Consider the following 22,191-nt stretch of genomic DNA (forward strand, 5'->3'; position numbering starts at 1 on the left):
AGGAGCACATGAGCTTTAATCAAGCTATTTCTGTTCTCCGCTTTCCAATTCCTGAAGAAGAAACTGAGAAGTAGTAAATCCACTCAGGAGGCAGGATAGTCAAACTTCACACCCCAAAAGGATTCGCTGGTGGGATAAACACTACGTATCAGCTACAGGAAAGTAGAATTTCATTAAAACCTGCAAACTGTGGACAGTTCTTTCCTTCTCCCCACTGACAGAATTAAAAAACTCCAGAGTTTCTTTACTGTTATGCTCCTTTGAATTCCACTTCCCATTTACTCCTGCAAATCAGGCAGCTTATCCTGGTAGCCAGCCTCACAAAATCAGTCAGGACCCTGAGTACACACCCAGGAGTTTGCTGGCCACATCCAAGAGACAAGCTGATATGATCTGTTTGGAAGGAAGATCTGGAAAAGGCTACAATTAGGCTCCCCATGGGAGGTCCTCTAAAGCTGAAGCTCTCCCTCTTGAACCAGACACATAGAAGTCCATGGCACCTGATGGGTTCAACTACAAGTGCAGTGGGAACTGGCTGATGCACTGGGAGAAGTGTTCCCAACAAGTTAAAGAGGGTGGTCTTCCCCCTCTGCTTAGCCTTGGCAAGGCCACCTCTGAATTGCTGGGTCCAGTTCTGGACTCCCCAGTACAAAAGAGAGATGGATATACTGGAGCAAATCCAGTAAAGGGTCCCAAAGATGATTAAGGGCTTGGAGCATCTGACACAGAAGGAGAGGCTCAGAGAGCTGGGATTGTGTAGCCTTTAGCAGAGAAGACTCAGGAGGATCTTACCCAAGTACACAAATACCAGGCAGAAGGAGTAAAGAAGATGGAGCCAGACTCCCCTCAGTGGTGTCCAGTGACAGAAAAAGAGGCAATGGACACAAAATCAATTACAAGACCTTTGTCTGAACCTAAGAAAAAGTTTGTTTGCTTTTTATCTGAAGGGTGACTGAGCACTGGCACTGGTTGCCCTGAGAGGCTATGGAGCCTTCATCCTTGGAGATATCCAAAACCGTCCTGGTCATGGTGCTGAGCAACCTGCTCTAGTTGATTGTGCTTTGAGCAGGTGGGTTGGACTAGGCAATCCCCAGAGCTGCCTTCCAACCTCAGCAATTCTGTGATTCTGCAGTCCCTCCTCAGTGGCTCTTACAGGACCCTTTGAAAACATCTTTTCCAAGACACAAAGGAAAAAAGACGATCCGCACCATCATCATGAAGATGTTAGCAGTAAACAACTGTTCCCTGGGACGCTTTGAGATCTAAGCTGATCTTCATTGTTTTAAATCTTAAAAAGAACAAACTGAACAGCATGTCGTGAGTAGCACCAGTCTGTAACCAAAAGAATAGAAAACTCTTCTTTGCAGTGCAGTGTGACAGTAATGTGATGAGTAGAAACTCTCTGCCATTTCAAATCTGTATTGAAACGTGAGGTACTCAGTGAACCTTAGGAACTTGATTTACTTCTGTGCTCCTTTAAAGTCTTACTTTAGGTTTACCTTAGGTAAATCAATACCTGTAGAATACAAAAAATCAGCAAAAATTGCCCCCTTGACCAGTACTGTTCCTACTGACAAATCATAGGCCCTTATTATCTTCATGCCGGCTTAAAAAATAAAATAGATTGTTTCAAACATTTCTAGTTCTGTGCATACATCAAGAACAGAGTTCACTCTTAGCACAGAGCCACCTGCTGACAGCCAAGTGTATTCATTTCACATTGATTTTGAACTCCTGTCTCGGTTTCCAAGAAAAAAACAGTTCTTGGAAATGTTTTTCTATCTCTATATCAAAGGGCTTTAAGGGAAAGAAGTTAAAAAGCAGGTTATTAAACATAAACATAAACATAACCATGCAGAAACCCTGTTGAATGTTTAAACATTTGCAAATCCACACAGATATGACATATGATATTTGAGAGAGATGCCATTTGGCAGTTACCAAGATGTTTAGATTTCAGTTTTAGTGGTGAGTAAATTTCTGTTTGTCCCAACTCCGTTTGATGGCGAAATGAGCTGCCAAAGCCAGAGAGCAAACAGCATGGTGTGACACAGCATAGCTCTGACCTGTGTCCAGACCAGGAATGCCTGATGGAGTAGCTGTCTTTGAAGGACATATTCAAACTGGCCTGTTTTCAGGCCTATTATTCAATCTGCTCTGCCTCATGCACCCGGAGACGTTTCAGATGTCATCAACTGTGCAGGCCTGAGAGGTCATGAAGAAACACCTGCAGTAGATCTCTTTTCAAAGCAAACAGTCAGTGCATGTGTTGGTGTGTTAAGCGACAAGTGCATATGATGACTTAAGGCCATGAAAAATACAATATTTGCTGCAAATCCTAATGATTGTGTTTGTTTATTTCTGCTTGGTGTTGTAGGAAGGAATGAAGGGGGTGCATACATAAGACCCATCAGTCTGTTTATTTCCCTCTCAATGAGGGCTGTAAGGAAGCAGCCTCCCAAACTCAGATGCAGTTATTGATCTAGCAAACTTTGATCCCTTTCTGCTCTAGTTGTTCTGAAATGTCCCTGGTGTGACTGGCTGGCAGCTGTTGCCTGGGTCTGCACCAAACTGTCTGGCCATCCCACACTACCTTGCAGCTCAGGGATTGTGGAACTATAACTTGCCCTCACTGGAGTCCTGCCATATGCAAAAAACCCCCTTTCCTGGAGGCTGCCTCAGCCAGGCTGGCTTGCCAACAGGGGCAGCTCTACATGGGGATGGGTTTCTGTGCCCATGCACCCAGTTCCGCCTCTGTGCTGCCTGCTGTATGCACACAGGGCATACTGAGTTTCCCCATCTGAGCCAGCCAGAGCAAACGACAGCCTCGCTCTACACCTCTGGCATTGCTGATGTGCTGCAATACAGAAGCACAAGAGAAGCACTTTAAAACCTTCCCCTACAGCTCTCCTTGAGATCCCTGAGAGGCATTAATTTCTGATCATGCATCTCTTTGGTTAATGCTTCAAGCAACACATAGTCACTGCATACTTAATGCCTCTGTGCTTTTAAGAGTATGTGTGTTAAGAGGGAAAAACGGCACACATAATCTCAGACAGAAAAGATTCACTCTAAGGGATCGTGGCTCTACACATACACGTTCTAAGAAGCAAAATGGACATTTGACAACGGTAAGGAGGAGCCAGTGTCACAGAAAGGAATGTGCTACACAAAAAAACCCAATTTAGGTATGAATATAATTAATATGTGAGAACAGGGTGAAGTGCTTTAGTGATATCTGTGGAAATAACATGAAATATAACCAAGCTCCACAAGACTGTCCCAGGAACAGCATCAAGGTTTAGACCAAAATGTCCGATTGGCCTAATTAAGTGTGTCTCAAAGAAGCAAGTAGGCAGTGTCTGGCAGTCTCAACAGGGATGACCAAAGCCTTCACAAGACACCTGCAGCCAAGAGCCTTTGAGAATCCACTCTGAGCAGATCCAAGCTCCCAGGTCTGCACTCAGCTCAAACATAGCTTGCTCCAAGGACCTCTTCCAGAGGATGCAGCTTAGAATCACAGAATGACAGAATTAATTAGGTTGGAAAAGACCTCTGAGATCATCAAGTCCAAACTATGAGCCAACACTACCTTGTCAACTAGACCATGGCACTAAGTGCCACATCCAGTCTCTTCTTAAACACCCCCAGGGGCTGTGACCCCATCGCCTCCATGGGCAGCCTATTCCAATGCCCAATGCCTCTTTCTGTGAGGAATGGAAGGCAGACAGAGCACATATTTCAGACATATCCCTCATCTCTGTGCTTTCCCTAAAAATGAACTTAATTGCCTTAAAACTCATGTCGTTAAAACAGGCTGACCTTTTACCTTGGATATGCTTATGGCAGTATATTGTGCACATAAAAGTATAGCTTGATCTCTCCCCTACTAGTTCCCAAGAGTGACTACATCAGCATTACTTTCAATAAAAACAAACAAAAAAACCCAGCACCAAAACATTCTAAAATGAGGAGTAGGCCAAAGTTTAGCTAAGAAAGTTCATGAGGCCCAGGCCTTGGCTGAGTGCCCATCAAAATCAATAGGAGTCTTTCTGTTTACTTAATGGGTTTTGACTGAGCTCTAAGGGAAGGGGGGGTTGGGAGGTGGCAGAGTCTGTGCCGATTACCCACTAACAAAGAAGTGTTTGAAATAATCTGCTGCCATCTATCTTTGTTTTGCTAACCCTCTCAGCTGGGTCTGAACAGACAACCCATCAGATGAATAGAGAATTAATTATTGAAAGAATGATCCCTTTGCATTTCTCACCTTCTGCGAGATGTACTCCTATTAGCTGCATGGGAGATTTCCTTACATGATTACAACAAACCACCCTGACATTGGGAGCCTATGGCTGCTACATACATACATATACCATGCAAGTTATAAAATTAAGTAGATTTCTCCAGCCTTGGATATCTGCTGTAAGATTTCTGTTGAATCTATTAAGAAGAGAAAGGCTCTGATGTGACCAGGAGATAAGACTGGCAGCCCCAAATCCTCCTCAGCCTGTTCCAAAGTGATGAACAGCAGGATTTCTCAAGAACCATCCGCACTTAGTATCAATGCTCTAGCATCATCATAAGTGAAAGGGTATAGTAACTTTGTGCTCGGGAGTGTTGTGACACACACTGATTGGGTTTGTCAGACGTATTTCCCAACGGTCAGAATCAAACCAGCCCAGCCACATCTGAGGGGTGGACAGGCCAAGTGACAGCTACACAGGCTGGGGCCAGTGGGGGAGGCACAAACAGATAACTGAGGTGGTGAGGTGGGAGATGACAAGGACTTTGGAGCTGAGGTGGCTGAGGGCAGGAGGCTGCAGTTGTGCAGCAGTAGAAATGACAAGTGAATAGCAATGCCCAGTGGTTCAGATCTGAGAACAATCAGCCTTGCAGCATAAAACCATTCTCCTCCTTCTGCAGCCTGATCCACTAAAGGTAGTGAGAGCTGGGGTGTTGGAGTGCACCACAAACCAAGTCCATGGGTAACAACTGCTCCTATTCCTAAGGGATTATAAAAGACAGCTAGATAAATATGGAAACAGTCACAGTGTTAAAAAAAATGAATTAAAAAAGACCTGTTGAAGCCTGAGGGCTGACTGGATATTTTGCAGGGGTGGGTACAGAGGCAAGCCAGCTCTGGTCAGAAGGCATTTAGGTCCTAAGTCAGGTTTAGACTCCAAACTCTATTTTACAGTCACTTGACTTCGAGAGCTCTTGCAGCCTACCAAAAGCCTTTCTGTCCAGAGAGCGAAGTACCTGAACAGAATGTAAAAGCAGTTAGTCACACCAATATTTTTCTCAGTCTGTTTCAATTTGTGATCCTTAAAAATTTCCCAGTGGAGCTGCTTTGGAAATTTCACATACACATGGATTACTGTGTAGCCTCTGCAAATCTAATTCCTGTTTGTGCATCCCTTAAAAACACTGATCAAACTCAGAGATCTATACACCTCAGGCAAAAGAACATGGATTCAAATGCAGTGGGACCATCAGCAAAGTCACCCACAAAGCTGTCTATTATTGCCTTAATGTTTTGGACAAAACCAAAGCACAATAATTGTTATTTTTAATTAAACCTTAAAAGGATGCCACATAAGACATAAACTACAGATACTCCTTGTCCAAGAAGATTTTTTAAATGTAGTTTTTTAATTAATTAGTGCAGCTACCAAGGAAGTGTGAGCCCACAGGTCAGTCTGGGGCTTAGTACTGGTATGCTGCCTGAGGCCTGAAGTTTTTCAAGCTCAGTTATGTAAATCCTAACATTGCTGTGCAGCTATGGGACAATTCCACATGGATAGCCTCTCATTTTGTAGTGAAAAGACTCATAAAAGAAAATTCTAATGTTTATAAAATAAAAATTCTTATTTCTTCTTGAATATTTTTTCCTTCCTGTAGGGATCACCACTAAACCAATAATAAACTGTAAAGGTACTGGAAACAAAGCAAAACAAAACAAACAAATCCAAAAAAAGTGATTTTGTTTTATTTGGATATATTTTTGAAGAGGCAACTTTTGAAATTTAAAATAAGTTACTTTGGCTTATCCTTGGTATGATCAAAATAAATAAATATTAAGTTTCCAGTACATTAGCTTCAATTGTGAATCTCATGGACAACATTTCTGCTTTTCATTACTGCTGTCACACTGATACTCTCAATAAGTCAGCTTTCAGCTAAATGCTGCCCACAAATATTTCCAACTCATTCACACATACAGTATTGCAAAGGGAATAAATGAGGGCAAAGTCTGACCTTCTGATTTTAATATCACTTCTAGCTATAAAATATCTACATGTGAATTTGTGTTGGAAGTATTTCACACCACTGAGAATATGCAAAGTAATTTTTCCCATGTGTACAGCATTTGCCCACACATCAGCACTCACTTGTTACTATTACTAAAATCAGTGAAAACCAAAAAGAATAAAATGAAATACCCACCCAAGAAATCTCATAATAAAGAATATTTTTTTCCTGGGCCAGTGGATTGGCTGCAGCAAAAGGTTAGTTTTTAGTTCAACCAGGGCTTTCAGCATTGGAATCTTTGTTACCACAGAATTATTTCCTGTCAGTTAATCAGTACCAAAAAACGTTTTCAAGCTTCTTCTGCACAGCCTTGCAGAGCAGCCAGATCACCTTTAGGAGGAGCCTCATCCCCTCCAGTACAGCAAATAAAAACACTCCGTGGCTCCTGCAAAGCTGTTAGATATTCTCATGTTCTGAAAAATAGAAACCAACAAAAAACAACCTCATGAGATCTTTTACTCCATAGTCTTTTCTCAAAATAACCAGCAGTATCTAAGCCTCCTGTGATCGATGCATGTCTAATTTGCTCCTAAAAACTTTAAGTGATTGTGCAGTAGTGGTTAACACAAATATTAAGAACGGGCAACCAATTCTTTAACATGAACAGCCTGACAGAAATAAAACAGAATGAGAGGAAGTGAAGATAGAAATCTGCTGAGTAGTAAAAGCAGTTTGGAATATCTTGAGGACACAGTGAAAGATACAAAGGTTTCTCTTTATTGAAGGGATAAGAAATAATTAAATTTATTTAGGGGTGGCCACAAGAGTGGTTCTAACAAAAAACAGGATCAGACCTAAGCAAAAATAGGAAAGGACAGAAAGCTGAACAGAACATTAGCTTTTGCAAATCTCAGCCAACCCTTCTAATCTGTTAGCTTTGTTGCTAACACTGTTGTAAGTACATCTGTTCACTTCTTGCACTCCCCTCTTGGGTCAAAGAAGGCAAGGTAGAATACACTTTATTCTGCATTAATCTTGTTCACGTAATTTGTCACAGCTTTGAGAAATAGAAGGAATGTCCAAACTGACCCTTACTATCCTGAGTTGTCCTTTGTGTCATTAGACCACTGTCCCAAGCAATGTGTGACTTCACATCTTCAGTGGGCAGTTGATCCCAGCCCCTAAGAGCAGTCACCTTGGGGGTGAAATGTTTCTTAATAGATGACTTAATGCTCCTTTCCTATGGGCTAAGCCCCTGTAGGCATAAAGAAAATGTTATTCCATTCCTCTTTACAGAATTCTCTAAAATCATTGAAGCCCATAATTCACATCTACACCCAATCTTCCCATTTCCTAAGCTACACAGCCCATAAACCAAGTTTTTCTGCATGTCTGATCATTCCCATTTTCCTCTCAGTTTGTTCCAATCTGTTGATTTTTTCTTGAAGAGGGATAAGGAAGACTTGGCCCAATACTGCATCCTCACCAATCTGAAGTTGCAAGCAAAACTGCTTCAAGTGCCTCCTATTCCTCCCTGTTACATGTGCCATGTGCAGACTTTAGTTCATAGTAATATGACCCCCGTGAGGAGAGACTTAAGCAAGCTTGTTTAACCTGAACTCCAGTGGAAATGTAACATGTATGAGGCAGTCACTGCACTTAGCAAAGGGACAGGGAGACACTAGTTTAGCAAGTGAGATTAAGACAGTTGCTTATTTAACTCCACCTCTAGTGTTCACTCCTTCAACATCAGCCATGCACTTTGTCCCCTGCATGATTAATGGTTTTGCTGATGACTGAAGCAGATGTTGCTAAGTATTGTGGCCTCCTCACCTCAACCTATGGTTCATTTTCTCTCTCTGTAAAAGAGTGGAGTAATTCCGCCTCTTACAGCTATTGTCTTTATACTGAATGTTACCTTGTCACATCTGTTTTTTCTGAGATGTCATTTTATTGCCCTGGCCTTCCAGATTTGGCTTATGTTACTGTTTTATACTCTGCCTCGGTAGGTTCTGTGCACATGGCATCTGTATTGTCTTGCTGCTGTTAAAAGATACTTCTTTCTGAGATGCCCAGGTACTAAGTCAGTTATTTTACCCATCTGATGATTTTACTTACTCAAGAGAAAAAAAAAAGAGTATTGTGCACAGCTTGTAAAACTACACATAATGCCCTTCTCTCTTTGTAGATCAGAACAGTCTTCAAAAGGACATGTTTTTCCTATTGCTCTTGTACATCTATGTTTGTACCAGTTATGGCAACTGCCATGCAAATTGAAGCATTAGTGCCACTGGAGGAGCAGGTTCTTGCAAAACACACTGTCCCTTGTCTCAGAGATGATAGACCTTGCACCAGGTATGTCACCTTGGTGGCTGCCTAGCAGTGGTCACACTGGTTGGATGTCTCTACTAAGACCTTTGGGAAGAGGCACATGACCAGAGAAAAACTAAGCTTCTGCAAGACCAAAATTTCCGCCTCCTCCAGACATTCATACTCCTGCCTGTTCAGGAAAATCCTTCAGCTGACAAGGGCCCCAAAAGCTGAAGACTGAAGAAGACATCTAGAGGTGTCAGCCTGCCTGCTAAAGAAACCTGGACCCTGAGAGGTACTCTGAGTGGTTCTTGTGTCCTAAACAGGCTGGTTTCAGGAAAAAACAGGTAACAGGTAACTAATCATTCCTGGCCCTGGGGGTAACCTGAATGCTGGCAATAAGGGCCTCTGGAGTCATTCCCTGACCAGCAGTGGCAGGGTTTCCTGGTGCAGATGCTGGCCCTGGGACAGGCTGTTGGCCGAGAGGCAGGTTCCAATGCTCCCAGCTGTTTTCCCCATGCAAAAGTGGTTGGACAGCTGCAAGCAACAAACCAGTTCCAGGGCCCAAAAGAACTGTATTTGCGCCCACAGCCATACATGAATAGGAAATACTGCCTCTGTACTTGTGTAGTAAACAGAATGCACTGTTCCCCTGCCTGTAGGAGTAACAGTAAGCACCCCCACTGAAGCTACTGTACACATTAATCTGAGCTCTAAGCTTATTCACGGGCTCTAAAATCAGACGCAGAGACACTTAATCTGTTGATTTGCTCTAATGCCGAGAGGCTGCAAATGAGATTGGCTCGCTGTTGCTATATTAGCTGTAACTAGCCAACATGTAGCATGCACCTTTCATACACACTGAACAAAATCCCTCCTGCTCCTTTCCCGGGTAAACCATAAGGTACCTGAGGAAATATTGCTTCCCAAAGCGCGCTACCTCCCACCTGTTCCCTCATCCCCGCCGCTGGTGCCGTGGTGTTGCGGACAAGGGTTAAACCCCTCTGGGACTGCCTGGGCAGTGCAGGAAGGGCCGGCAGCGGGAGGGGCAACTCCACCCAGAGGAGGAGCACCGCTCGCTACACTTAAGCACCGTGACCGGTGCTACCCCGCGGCCCGACCGGCCATGGCCGTTGCACGGGATTGCGTGGGATCGCTGCTGCGGTGAGTGCGGGATACCCCCGACCCTAATTCATCCCCGCTGCCCACGCTGATCCCGGCGGCGGGTCCGGCTGCCAGGGACGCCCGGCTCGGAATGGCTCCTTGTCGGCTCCTGCGCCTCGGGAGCAAAGGGCGCCTTGGAGCGCGGGGCGGGCGGGGGATTAAACCTGGTGGGCGCTGGGAGGGGGAAGCAAGTCGGGACTCTCTCCAAATGGAGCTCTGCTGAGAGAAGCGGGACTAGGCGCCTGGCAACCTAAACTGCCTCCTGATCCGAAATGCCCGGGCTGCGCTCACACCCCGGCATCCAAGTGCCGTCTGTGCGCCGGGAGCGGGCGCGGCGGGAGCGCAGCCCCGGTGTCGCCTGGAGCCGCTCGCACTCGGTGACAACATGAACACAATCCTGGCCTATTCTCGCGTGCCAGGCATGCCAGCCACATCCATGGAGGCAGCGCTCTGTACGCTACCCAAAAATGCACCCACTGCTAGCTGCGGGTTTGGTATCTGCCCAGTTCGTGTTTTGTCGGGGAAACCAAGGCTGCAATCTGGTTGAACCATAAGTCTCCTGACTAATTTCTGACCTCTTTTCTTTTTTTACTTCACTGTTACTGACGCTGTCATTTGCCAGTGAACCTTAACCTAAAAATGAAACCGTGCTGTATCCTGGAACCACTCATGTTGTGCAACATTGATTTTTGCGAGCAAAATTGAAGACCATTGCACCACATTCTTATACAAACATATGGGGCATGTTGCAAACAAAGATAAAGAGTGAAATATTTGCACAGAGCTCAAGGCAGGCTTTTAGTCCCTGTGTTCTTCTTTAAAAAAAAGAATTAATCTCCTCCACCAGCTTTGACATTAGAGTGAATGCTTGTGGCAGTGAGTCCCTCTCTAGCAGGTTGTAGTTACCCAAAACAAACTACAGAAGATGCTAGAGTTTGAAGATATTTGATCTTTTAATTAAAAATGTGGTTTTGTTTTCCACAGATGTAGGATTCCTCTTTCCTTTAGGAAAGAGCTAGGACTTGATCCTTTTGACTTCAAGAATAATAAAACAATAGTGGAGTTGTCTGTATCTAGCATGTCACTCAACTTTCTAATAGAACTGCATCTTAGTTTCTTTCCACCTCTTGTTTCCTGACTTAGCTTGATCAGCTTTTAATAGGAAATTATTTTTTGTAATTCCAGTCTAGTAGAGGAATTCTCTGCATCAGAAATTGATTTGTCTGGGGTTTGAGGACAGCTGCAACAAGAAAGGATCTTTCTAGGAGCCCTGAATGTTGGGTGGCCAGTTTGAGTCTATAGTCCTGGAGAGTGACACACAAAAAAACCCCAAGCTTTCAACAAAAGGCCCAGAAATGGGAGGGCTCACATTCTGTTTATCTACCTTTGTTTAATCATACTGGCTTCTGTCTCCTAGTACTTGTGGTTAGCTGAAACCTTAGCCTGCCCTGGAGCTCAGACTCACTGCTTCATAAGTAAGCTTAGTTTAAAGATGATATTGACAGGCTTTGTTGAAATGTAGGTGAAATGTCATGAATGTTAAATAGATTCCTAAGACTGGGACTGAGGAAGGCAATGAAAGTCCTTATTTATTAATCTGATTTTTAAATCTGGTACAACTAGACAGCAGTGTGAGGTGATTGATCTTGAATCCTTTAGGAACTTCCTGCTCAGAGCTTTAAAGTATGGCTTGTATAGTTTGTTGTGCTAATCCCTTGGGTCCTGCCCATGAGCTGTGCCCCTAACCCTTTTCATTCTGTATTGGCATGTATGTTTTGGGTGTTCCCCTTATGCTTTGTTATTTGTGAACAGCAACTCGGCTTAAGTCATGGGAAAGAAAACTTTTCAATGGGACTGGTACTGACTATCCTGGAAAAAAAATGGCAATACTGTCATAGAGGTCACTCAAGTAACTATTCTACATACAAGTTGTCAAATGTTGAGGGTGAATGAGATGTAACTAGTTGTGAAAGCTCCTGAAACCCGAGTGCTGCACTTTCTAATGTGAGGGTGCCCTGTGAAGTGGTGCCACCAGCGCCAAGGTAGGCAAACAGGCTTCCTGTCTGAAGAAGAGACTCAGTGACTCGGAATGCAGGCTGCCCACGGCCCAGTGGGCTGATTGGGGGACTATTAACTTAGTCAGCAAAGAGATTCACAAACAGGTGGTGTCCTAGCAGGTTTCCTTTCTGTGGAGCCTCAATGCCTTTGTCAGCACTACTGTCACCTTGTCCTCCTCCCTGGTCTTGACTCTTCTCCAGGAAGAATAGTGCTTATTTGCTCTTTAATTTAAAATAGTGCTTGTTTCCTGAAAATCATGCCAACTGGTCATCCTCACCAGCTTTGTTACAGCAAGGAGAGAGATTTCCATCACCATGTGTGTATATGTATGCAAAATGTTGAAAGCCAGGGACCTGGTGTGTAGACAGCACTACCAAGAAGGTATTAGCAGGAGCTAGAAGAAAACTGTTGAATATTCTCTTCTTTTAAAAAAATTAAGCTCCAATAATGCTGAAGAGTTTTTGAAGAAGGTAAATTTTGGTGTAAAAGGGAAAGGCAATAGCCTGGAGTAGGGGTTCAGAATGAGAGCAGGAAATTAATTAATTGCTGAAGTCTGAATCTGTTCAGTCACAAAAATGATTTTCTGTGCATTCTAAATGTATGCTTAAAGACCATATAAGAGGTTTGGAAAAGACAGTTATTCTCGGTGGTTGGTGTGGACTTTTGAAAAAGGTGTTACAAGGACATTATTAGTTGAGTAACTTCATACCATTTCATTGTTGATCTAGGAATTCCTGTATTCAGTCTCTGGCTGAAGAAAGAGGCTGCCGTTTCTTTCCTTTACCCTCAGTGAAGGTATCTGAGAATAGATTTTCCTACGTAAACTTGACCTTTTGCACCTATGTGGGAAAACAAAATAGGGGTGCATCCCTTTCTGACCCCTGATCAATTCAGTATTAAGAAGCAAAGGAGGTAAACTCCAGGAGAGTGGCAGACAAAATATTGTCTCCCTTTAAAAGATTTAGAAATCTATTCTTTGCTTCCAGGTGTCAGGCAGAGTGTAATTTTTGGCAAGTTGACTATTGAATTAGCTGATGTCATTAGGCAGAAAAAAACATTACTAAATGTAGAAGAGAGCAGGTCTGTGCCTCAGTGTGGGAGTAGGTAGTTACCAGTGTTGTGTGCTTGGTTTACCAAAGGTAAACAGTCCCTATTAAAACAAGTGATTGCCCAGAAAACTGTAAAACCTCTTTCTGAAAGTTCTTGAATTTTTCCATCCTCTCTGGCAGCCTGCTCCACCACTGAGCGTTTATGTACTTGGATCTTAACGTTCATTTTCTTTGACTGTTTCTGATACATTAGGACAAAAACAGGTCTTTGTTTGTGTTTTTCAAAACTCGATGAAGAGGCTGTAGATAGGATTTACAAGATAAAGGCCTTGGCTGTTGGTAAGTCAAGGATAGCTATATCAAAAAGCTCAGTTGCATTCTGATGCAAGGTGTTTTGAATATGGATAATATATTGGGTCTTCCTAAAGCAAACTGATATCTTAACACACAAGATTACTTTCAACTAATTTTTTATCTCACTGAGTCTTTATCTTGCAGATAAAGAGAATAATCTAAGTGACTAAATGCATTAAGAACTTCTGCCTTTTTAATTCAGTATTAAAACCCATCGGCTTCACTGCAATTGTGACCTTGATGTCAGCTGAGCTAGAGGTGGTCCACATCTACTCGAAATTTGGTTTAATTTTAAAAGTGCTTCCAAGTGGCATGGGCAAAAGAGAAAGTGCAGAGAGGGCATATCTATAGGGCTGTGTAATACTTAGTTTTGAAAGCAAGCTTCACAGGTCTAACATGATCTGTGAATTAGTCGTATAATGTGATTGTGTCATTGAACTCAAGAGTTTCCTCCTCCTTCTTGTAGAACTTGACGTGACTGTTTTCATAACTGTATCAAGTTTTTGTTTGTCTTAGATCTTTGATATCCATGGGAGCATCTGTAGGAGCAGTGACAAAACAGACCCTGTTCCCTCCTCTCATGCCTGCAAGGCGACCTTTCCGTGTGTCCAATGCCTCCCGGAGCAGCCGAAAAGGGATTGTTGCAAGCAGTCTGCAAGAACTCATCAGCAAGGTACAGCACACAGTCCCACTCTGACTGAAACTTACAGAGAAATACAGTATCCCAGGGAGACAACTCAGACTCTGGTTCTTCTAAAAATCATTATAGGAGGTGGGAGGGGAGTTGGGGAGAATATGTCAGATAAACAAGTCTTAATATGGAATTATGGACTCTCTTTAGAATGCTGAAATATGCCGGGTTTTTTCAGACTTTAGATGCCTTCATTATATCTGCTGGAATAATTACACTAGTTTTGGAGGAAGATGGCACGGTCGTGGACACAGAGGAGTTTTTCAAGTCCCTGGATGATAATACACACTTCATGGTTCTAGAAAAAGGACAGAAATGGACACCAGTAAGTCTTGACTGCTTCTTTCTTATTTGAGTAGAAGTGGATGCAAGAATGTTTGTGGCTGCTAAAATTGTTGGAAAGAGGGAAGAAGAGGAAAAAAAATTGCCCCAAACAGGTCAAAAGTATCAACTCTTTGTGGAGCCTTCCTGAATGAAAAATCAAGTTCATATTTTTTATTGTCCCTTGTTTGGACATAGAACTCTTGGCAAAGATCTGCCCGGAATTGAAATAAAATATTGCAACTGAATTGTAGGGGAAATACTCTGCTTTTGGAGAACCTCAGAAATAACTTTGTTCTTGAGCCCTTTTTTAACATAAACAAAATTAGGACTTTGTATTTTTTAACTTCATGGAGTCAATGCCCTTAAAAGTTAGCTTTTAGAGCACAAAGAATGCTCAAATTAAGCAATGTAAAGCAAGTTCTTCCTTGAGAATGTAGTAATAGTTCAGTGAAGCTTAGAAAAATGCCTATGTTTAATTTTGCAAATAGTTAGAAGTTGGCATCAGAATCTAGTGTTAGTCTACAGGTTTCAAGATGTTTTGAGAACTTAAAACTGCCTGCCTTTAGCCTTCTGATCTTATCAACTCAATGTCCAGTTAGTGGTTTTGTGTGGAAATAGTCATGTATACATTAATAACATAGTCAAAGTCCTAACTGTCTTTTCCTTACGTGGTTGTTGCTAGAGAGCTAGCAGCAACATTTTTTCCACCAGGTGCAGGGCTAGCTGTGGAGCTGTAGGCAGGCATACCATTTTTGTGTTTGTACACGTATGGCTGGATTGTGTGGCCCTGTTTTTGCAGTCTCCTCTTGCAGTGTGGGCAGTCTGTATGTTTCCCCCCAAGACAGCTCACTGGCTTATCAACCTGTTGCATCTGGGCCATGAACTCCAAGGGCAAAAAAGAAGTTGTATCCAGGGTGTGATGCCACCTTGCTCTGTTCCCCTCTGTCCTGTCTGGCATGGCAGCAGCACAAGTTTGAATGCAGCCCCTCTTCGGTATGTGCTGAGTGACAGCAGAAGGACTGTCTCAGCATCACAAGTCATCTGCAGTGTAGCAGCAGCTCTGTTGTGCTTTATTGAAATACTCTGGTTACAAGCAGGGAGGGTGTTGGGGGCTAATGATATAGTGCTGTGTTTAACCTTGTCTAACTTATCATGATACTGAGTGCTGGGGTGACAGGTACAAAAAGGCCCAGTCTTACACAACTTCATTGCTTCATTTAGCATGCTAAAAACAACCTGGCAGCTGCCAGGCCATTAACCTTGAGTGGAATGTGCTGAGTGGAGGATCTGGTGTATCCACTAGATGTCTCTGTAAATATGGGTTCTCTTCACTGTTTTCTTTTTGGTTTTCCTTTCTTGAAGTATACTGTTAACCCTGCAGCAGACAAGAGCTGTTTTCAATAAAGGAGGCTGGATTTAAGCTTAAAGATGACTTTCCATGCTCCTTTTCCTTTGCTTTTTCTTTTACAAACTCATTATTAAACCCTATGCCTAATCAGCAGTTGGTCCCTCCCTGTGTCTCCTTTTAGCAGGAAGAAAAAGAAGTGTTATGAGCCAGGGTTTGAAATGAGGATGTGACTTTTCACAGATGTCATCTTTGTAGCTGTCTGTAAGAGTGCTTAACAGTACTATGGTCCTTCCTAAACAGAAGAACCTAATGTCATCCTGGTTATTTGGTGGCCTGCTTCAGTGTGGACTAACTGTGCTGCCTCAGATAGCAACTGGAAAGTACCAGGATAAATAAATGTCAGGAACACTGTCCAGTGTCATTACCTGTGGCTTCAGTATACACTGAAGAAGCTCTACTACAGAAAAGAAATATTCAGAAGGTGCTATGTCACTCAAACTTCTGTGTCTGTTTGAAATAGCTTCAGGATTCTGGTCAGGACTCGAAAAAAATTTCATAAGATACAGACTTGCTTTTCCTTGTGCTAATGCTTTTAATTCAAGTTTAGAATTGACCAAGAGCTAGCCCTAAGACTGGAATAGGCAAAGCTGCTTCTGAAGAGCTGCACTGTTAGCAATTGTCTTGCTGTAGTTTCCTGGGTCGTGGTACAAACTGTCTCTCTCTCTCTTTTCATTAGACAAAAAATGGAGTTGTCGCTGTGAGACAAAAGAAGAAAATGGGAGTAGCTAACATCACATTTGATTTGTACAAGCTGAACCCTAGGGATTTTATTGGCTGCTTAAACATCAAGGCTACCTTCTATGAAATCTACTCTATCTCATATGACATCCAATGCATGGGAGCAAAAAGCATATTGCGGTAAGTATGTTGCCACCACTGATCGAGTGTGTATTTAATGTAAAATCTGTGTTTGCTATTGGTTCTGTGAAGCAGCTGTGTTTATAAAGTTAGTATTTTTATTATTTCTTACATGCTGGCCAGTGTGCTGAATCTTCCTTTGTAAGGTGGATAACTGACTTATAAAAAAGCTTTCTATAGCTTTTAATGGTGGCATCTTAAATTTCCCCCAACACAAAAACCTTATCAACTTGTATTTACTGCAAGGGTGTAAATACAGTCTCTGTTCTGCTGGGAGTACTTCCCCACACTTCTTTGACTTGTTTGAAGAATGCAGAAGACTGAGGAAGAAGCACTTTGAAGGGTGGACTTCACAGGAATGGAATGAGAGGAATTTGAGATCTAATGTTAAAGTTTGCTCAGACTTTGCAATTACTATCTGCCAAATTCACCAACTGAACTACACAGAGGCAAAGGAAAATGGAAGAGATATGACACACTGTCTTAATGTGAATTTATCATTTGTAGTAAGACTCTGTGATGTCACTGTTCTTAAGCCAACCGGCCATGAGGCAGACTAATGGAGCTTATCAATGATCGGTATGTCCTGCAGGACTAATCTGTGATGAGTTGCAGTGTTTGGTAGAACTGGCTGTTGGGAAATGCTGTCTTACTCAGGGGCAAAGTAATACCTGTCCTACCCACTGCTTTCAATAATAAAGTTGCTGCCTTGTCAAAACTAACTTTGTCCTGCCCTGATTCAAGAATTCTTCTGAATTCAGACACCTTCTTCAAACAGATGCCATACTTTGGCCGCTGTTTAAGTCTCTACTTGACTTTCAAATTCTGGTTGAGACACAATAGTGTAGAATTGTTGCATTTTATTACTTGAGGACCTGATTTGACAGACAGAAGTATATGTACTAAGTGAAGTTTTCACTTCTCCTGAGTGACATGTCTTTAGTCTCAACTAGTTAAGTAGTCTGTCCTCTCCTCATGCAAATCAGCTAATTAGCACTATAATGCTAACCTTGTTCCCTATCTCTCAGTCTGGCCTCTCCCACTCTACTTGGGTGGTCCCTTGCTTAATCTTTCAGGATACAGCTGGTGTGACTGTAGAGGAGACTCATGTCCCTGGTCAGGCTGCAGGGATGATCCAGCTCCATCCTACATCCGCCTGTAACACTGGCTTCATTAGGCTTTCTTCAAAGAAAATGTTTGCCCTTGGACAGCTGCACTTCTCCAATTCCTATGTTTGTCAAGTCTCTTGAGCCAAAACAAACTCTAATCTCTGGCTGCCTCCTATGGAGCTGAGTATCAGCACTGGAACTTGCACTGCTACGGAGAGTTTGAAGTGACAATTCTGCCTCCCTGCCAAGACAGGGCAGCTGGTTAGAAAAGAGTGGTGTTGTCAACAGCTGAAATAGCTGTGGAGTTCTTCTGGAAGCACTGTTATGTTACAGAGCGGAGCTGTAAGGGAAGTGCCAGTGGCAAAGTGGGAAAATAGCCTGTTAGCAAAGAACAGGGCTGACAGAAGAGATAACCTTGGTATCCCTGAACACAGTGGTGGGATGGCCTGTTTCAGCTTGCTGTTCAAATAGGAGACAGGTGATGTTAGTTCCCTCTGCTAATGGGTTCCAGATTGCTAATTTTGATGCCCCTCTTCCTGCACCCACTTGCAGAGTGTGAAGGGAAAGGACTTAAAAAATCTACAGTTGTTCCTGAGTGGGAGGGACTGGAAGCCTGCCAGGTCTGATTAGTGCATTTCCTCTAATGGTGTCTCCCCATAGTGTCCGACTGAAGGATCAAATGTCCAGTTCAGCAAATAACTTGATCCATGGCTTAAGTGGCAACTGCTCTTGTGTGCAAGTGACACACTGCAGCTGCTCAAAAGTTCAGTACCAGGTGCAGCTTTCTTTACAACTGTGAAGCAACTTGGCCTGTACTCTGATAGATGAAGAACATGCTGAAACAGCACGTTTCAGGGAAGCACAAGTAAGGGTACTGTGTTCTTTAAAGGCTTCCCAGGCTATAAGTACAGGGTATTCTACTCTTCTGAAGCACTGGATTTCCACTGCAAACCTTGCATCACAGTGGGGATAAAATTAATTTGTAGAAGAAGACTTTGCATTTTCTGCTGAAGATCAAAGGATAAGTGAATAGCAGCAGAGGGTTCACAGCTGCATATTTTCTCAGCCAGGAATTCAGAAAATCTTCCCTGTTTTTTTGCGGAAGAGGAAGGCTAGTCTGGTTTCTGCATCTTCAGAAGCTGATCCCATTTCAGGTTTGGACTGGCTCTAGTCCTTGTGTACCATTTCCCCAATAAGATTCAAACTTGTGAGGGTCTATTTAACTTCTGGGAGATGAGACCCAGATATAGCTCTTAGTACTGATATGTCCACTGTTTCATGAAGAATGGAAGGAAGATGCACCTACAACTAAGAGGAATAAATAACTATTCCCATATGACTATTCCCCTGTGATCCTGTGGTGATCCACATTTTATATTGTAGACATGTGCTGCTTAACTGATGTTAGCTTATGGATCTGTACTCATTCTTACACAATACTATGTATTTGAATACTATGTATGTATTTGAGTACTATGTATGTGAACTAAGAATTCTTAAGACTTGTAGCTTGGACAGCCTTGCTTTGTCTGGCTTCACCTGTTTTCCTGTTGGACGTCCTTTGTAATGTGATTGTTCAGCTTCAAATCTAATCAAGATTGTATTAGTGAATGACCTAAAGGTGAGACATGAAGTGGATCTATGCTGCAGGAATGCTGCTGGGCCCCCAGGCAAAGCTGTCATCTGTGGTGCTCTGGTAGTTTCAGTGGTGGCTTTGCAGAAGGACTGTAAATGTCTTGCAGGATGATTGCCTGCTTTGTTAAATGTGTTCTCTAGTCAGCAGAACCAACCTGTTTTCTGTCAATCGAGTATTTTTGCTAAAGAAGGTATAAAAATGAGCAGCTTCTCAAAAGTGAGAAGGAATGAGAGAGTTTTTAAATGTATCAATTTAGCTCCTTCATAAAGGTGGTGTGGATGGAGAGAAAGGGGTAATGTAACCTAGTTGGTAATTTTTTTCTTAATCAAATGGCTTTTCTTCCAGGAAAGTGCTTCAGCTACTATCCCATGCAGCACAAATAACTGGACAGTTTCTTCTCTACACTGGAACATATATGTTGCAGTTGATGGGTGAATATGATGAAGATGACATGTGTACAAGATCAAGGCGAGAGTAGTGAACGCAGCTGCGCTTCTGATACCGGATCCTTTTGGTGAAGGACCTTCTCTTCTCCAATTTTGATTGTAATAATGTTATAGTAGGGGGATGGCTACTAATGTGAACTAACATTTTTCCCATCTGGGAATGTTTGTAGGCCTTAGTCATAAAATAAGTGTTTGATGTTCACAGGCTTTTAACACCTCGAAAGGATGGGTGCCTAATGTCTGAGAACCTGGCAGAAGGAGAGAGGGCAAGTTTTTGCCCCAGCAACTCAAAAGGGAGAATAGGTCTACTCAGAAACTTACATGCTTTGTAACCAGTCAGAATTTTTTTTCACCAATCCCAACATGGTTTGGTTGTTTTGGGGTTTTATTCATGGCAGTCTACTTGCATTCTGAGCAGACTAGGCTGTGAGGTGAGAGCAAGAGGGCTGTGGCTTTTTTGTTTGTTTGTTTTAATCCTTAACAGTGCTGGTATTAGTGTCAAACCAGCACTGAGGTACAAGGTAAAGTGTACTTATTCACTCCTGCTAGCAATGGAATGACATAATACAACTGCAATCTTAGTTCAGTGACTGACTAACCTCATTAAATCTAATAGGAGATTGCACAACTACTAAGCAGAAGCTTAAAATTTAGCCTTAATTCCCTTAATAAAAACATACTATTACATAAACCCCCTTATATTATTCTTCAGGTGTTTAGGAGGTTCAGGTTAGTAAACCTCATATCAGTTGAAGAGCCTGATATATTTCTTTAAAGAATGTCACGTCTGCCTGAATATTGAATAATTTGCCATGGTTTCATGAATATGGCTCATAAGTAACCTGTTGAAGCTTCCTGCAGAGGTTAAACCATCAGTTCTGTAGTTTTTACGGTTCAGTTACAAGATGACACTATATCTCAGGTTGTGCTGGAGGTGCATGTACGAGATTTTGATGCCCCTGTGTTCAGTGGAGAGCAGCAGGACACTGTATGGTCTTGCATAGCCTTGTATGCTTTAAAGTGAATATTTCTGGTGTTACAGTCTCCCAAGACAAGCTGTATTAAAGAGCAAAGTAATGTTTGCTGAACTATCAGCATGGTCAGCTTTCAGCAAGCTCTTTATCAACAATGTAACAAATTGGAAAGCAAGTAGCCTTAGACATCTTGTGTCAAAATGCAAACTCACACTGGTGAAGGGGAAAAGCCCAGCTTGGGTTGTTCATAGGTGTGGGGTTTTGAGTTTTGTGTTTGCTTGCTCATGAAGAATTTAAGTAAGACTGAAAGCTGTTGAGGAGACAGTAAAGATAGAGGTAAATGTGTCTGATCTGACAGTTGATGTCACCTAGTAAGAGAAGTTCTGACGCAGAGAGAACTAGTGGGCAAGGGAAGAAAGCAGTGGCAGTGAAGGGCAAAAGATCAGTATGGACCCCACAGTGCTTACCATGCCACTGAGAGAGGAATCCATTAACTGTGTGCACCAACCGCATTGATCAGTTGGAAGAAAACCTAATCTGCTAAAAGAGAAGCAGGAGGATGGAAAAAAAATTAAGCATCATGGTTGGTGAGATCTATTCTAACCTCTCAGCTGGGTCTGATCACTTGAAGTGTCACTAACATGTGGGAATATTGCTCACTTTCCTGTGCTTATTTTTACCTTCCCCTTATAGATGTGGCTTAGATAGCTGAAGCTGCATCTTTCAAATCACTGTTGTGATGAAAAGCAGCCTAAATCCAAATGTTAAAGAGACTGATGGACACAAGTTTGGTAGGTCTCTGCCTGTCTCTTCAGCAGTGGTATTACAAATTAATAGACAGCTAAGAAAAACCTTGGGTTTTTTTCCTGATTTCTGTTGTTTCCCATCTACTTCTGAGTGTTTGCTGGAGAAGGAGAGAGGGCATACTGCTCAGATAAGGGGAGGACTTGTTCTTTCCCAGTTTCTCACAGGGAAGAAAGCCTGTAGCTTGCAGCACTGCCAGGTGTCCTTCAGAAGTAAACAATAAACTATTCTGGGAGTAAATAGAAAAAGGTTATATTAAAATGGAAGCTTTATACTTTATCTGTATTGTTCGTGACACCTCCCCCACAGATGATTGTTGCTATGTTAACTATTGGCCAAAATCTTTCTCTCACTGTCAAGGAATTGCACTTAACTGACTTTGCAAAGACTTTGTCATTAATTTTTTCTCAGCTTTTAAGGACCACTTATTCAATTAAAACAAACTCATTTCTTGAAAGCCAATTCTATTAAATGCTTCAAAGACTATTTATGTTGCTAACATTAAAAAAATAAATAAAACAACTTGCATAGTTCATGATTGCTTTGTTTGAGTTGCTTCTTTAACATCTGTAATACAAAAGCTTTGCATGTCTCAACTGTGCAGATCTCTAAATCCAGCCTTCTATGGCCAGAGGCAATTGTTACAGAGCTAACACTCCATGGTTTCCACAGGCATTATCTGGGAACCTAACAGTGATCTGAAATGCTAACTTGGTATGAATTTGCAATGTTTTAAACAGCTGCTGCTTTGGCA

At 42.4% G+C, this 22,191-nt stretch overlaps 1 protein-coding gene and 1 long non-coding RNA gene across 2 annotated transcripts; one reads left to right on the forward strand and one right to left on the reverse strand.

The window, feature by feature from the left end:
• Window positions 1-6,049: 6,049 nt before the first annotated feature.
• LOC139671645 (uncharacterized) lies at window positions 6,050-9,559 on the reverse strand. Its single transcript, XR_011697764.1, has 3 exons — window positions 9,471-9,559; window positions 7,342-7,507; window positions 6,050-6,725 (listed from the first exon to the last, which is right to left on the reverse strand). It is a non-coding gene; the product is annotated as an uncharacterized lncRNA (long non-coding RNA).
• Window positions 9,560-9,616: 57 nt separating this feature from the next.
• Window positions 9,617-21,975, forward strand: CIDEA (cell death inducing DFFA like effector a). The gene is made up of 5 exons (XM_071554850.1): window positions 9,617-9,726; window positions 13,704-13,860; window positions 14,057-14,203; window positions 16,287-16,468; window positions 19,559-21,975. Exons 1-5 carry the CDS (start codon window positions 9,689-9,691, stop codon window positions 19,689-19,691), a joined length of 657 nt encoding a protein of 218 aa, XP_071410951.1. The 5' UTR covers window positions 9,617-9,688; the 3' UTR covers window positions 19,692-21,975.
• Window positions 21,976-22,191: the final 216 nt, after the last annotated feature.

Source organism: Pithys albifrons, chromosome 4 (assembly GCF_047495875.1).
Source record: "Pithys albifrons albifrons isolate INPA30051 chromosome 4, PitAlb_v1, whole genome shotgun sequence".
Classification (NCBI taxonomy): Eukaryota; Metazoa; Chordata; class Aves; order Passeriformes; family Thamnophilidae; genus Pithys; species Pithys albifrons.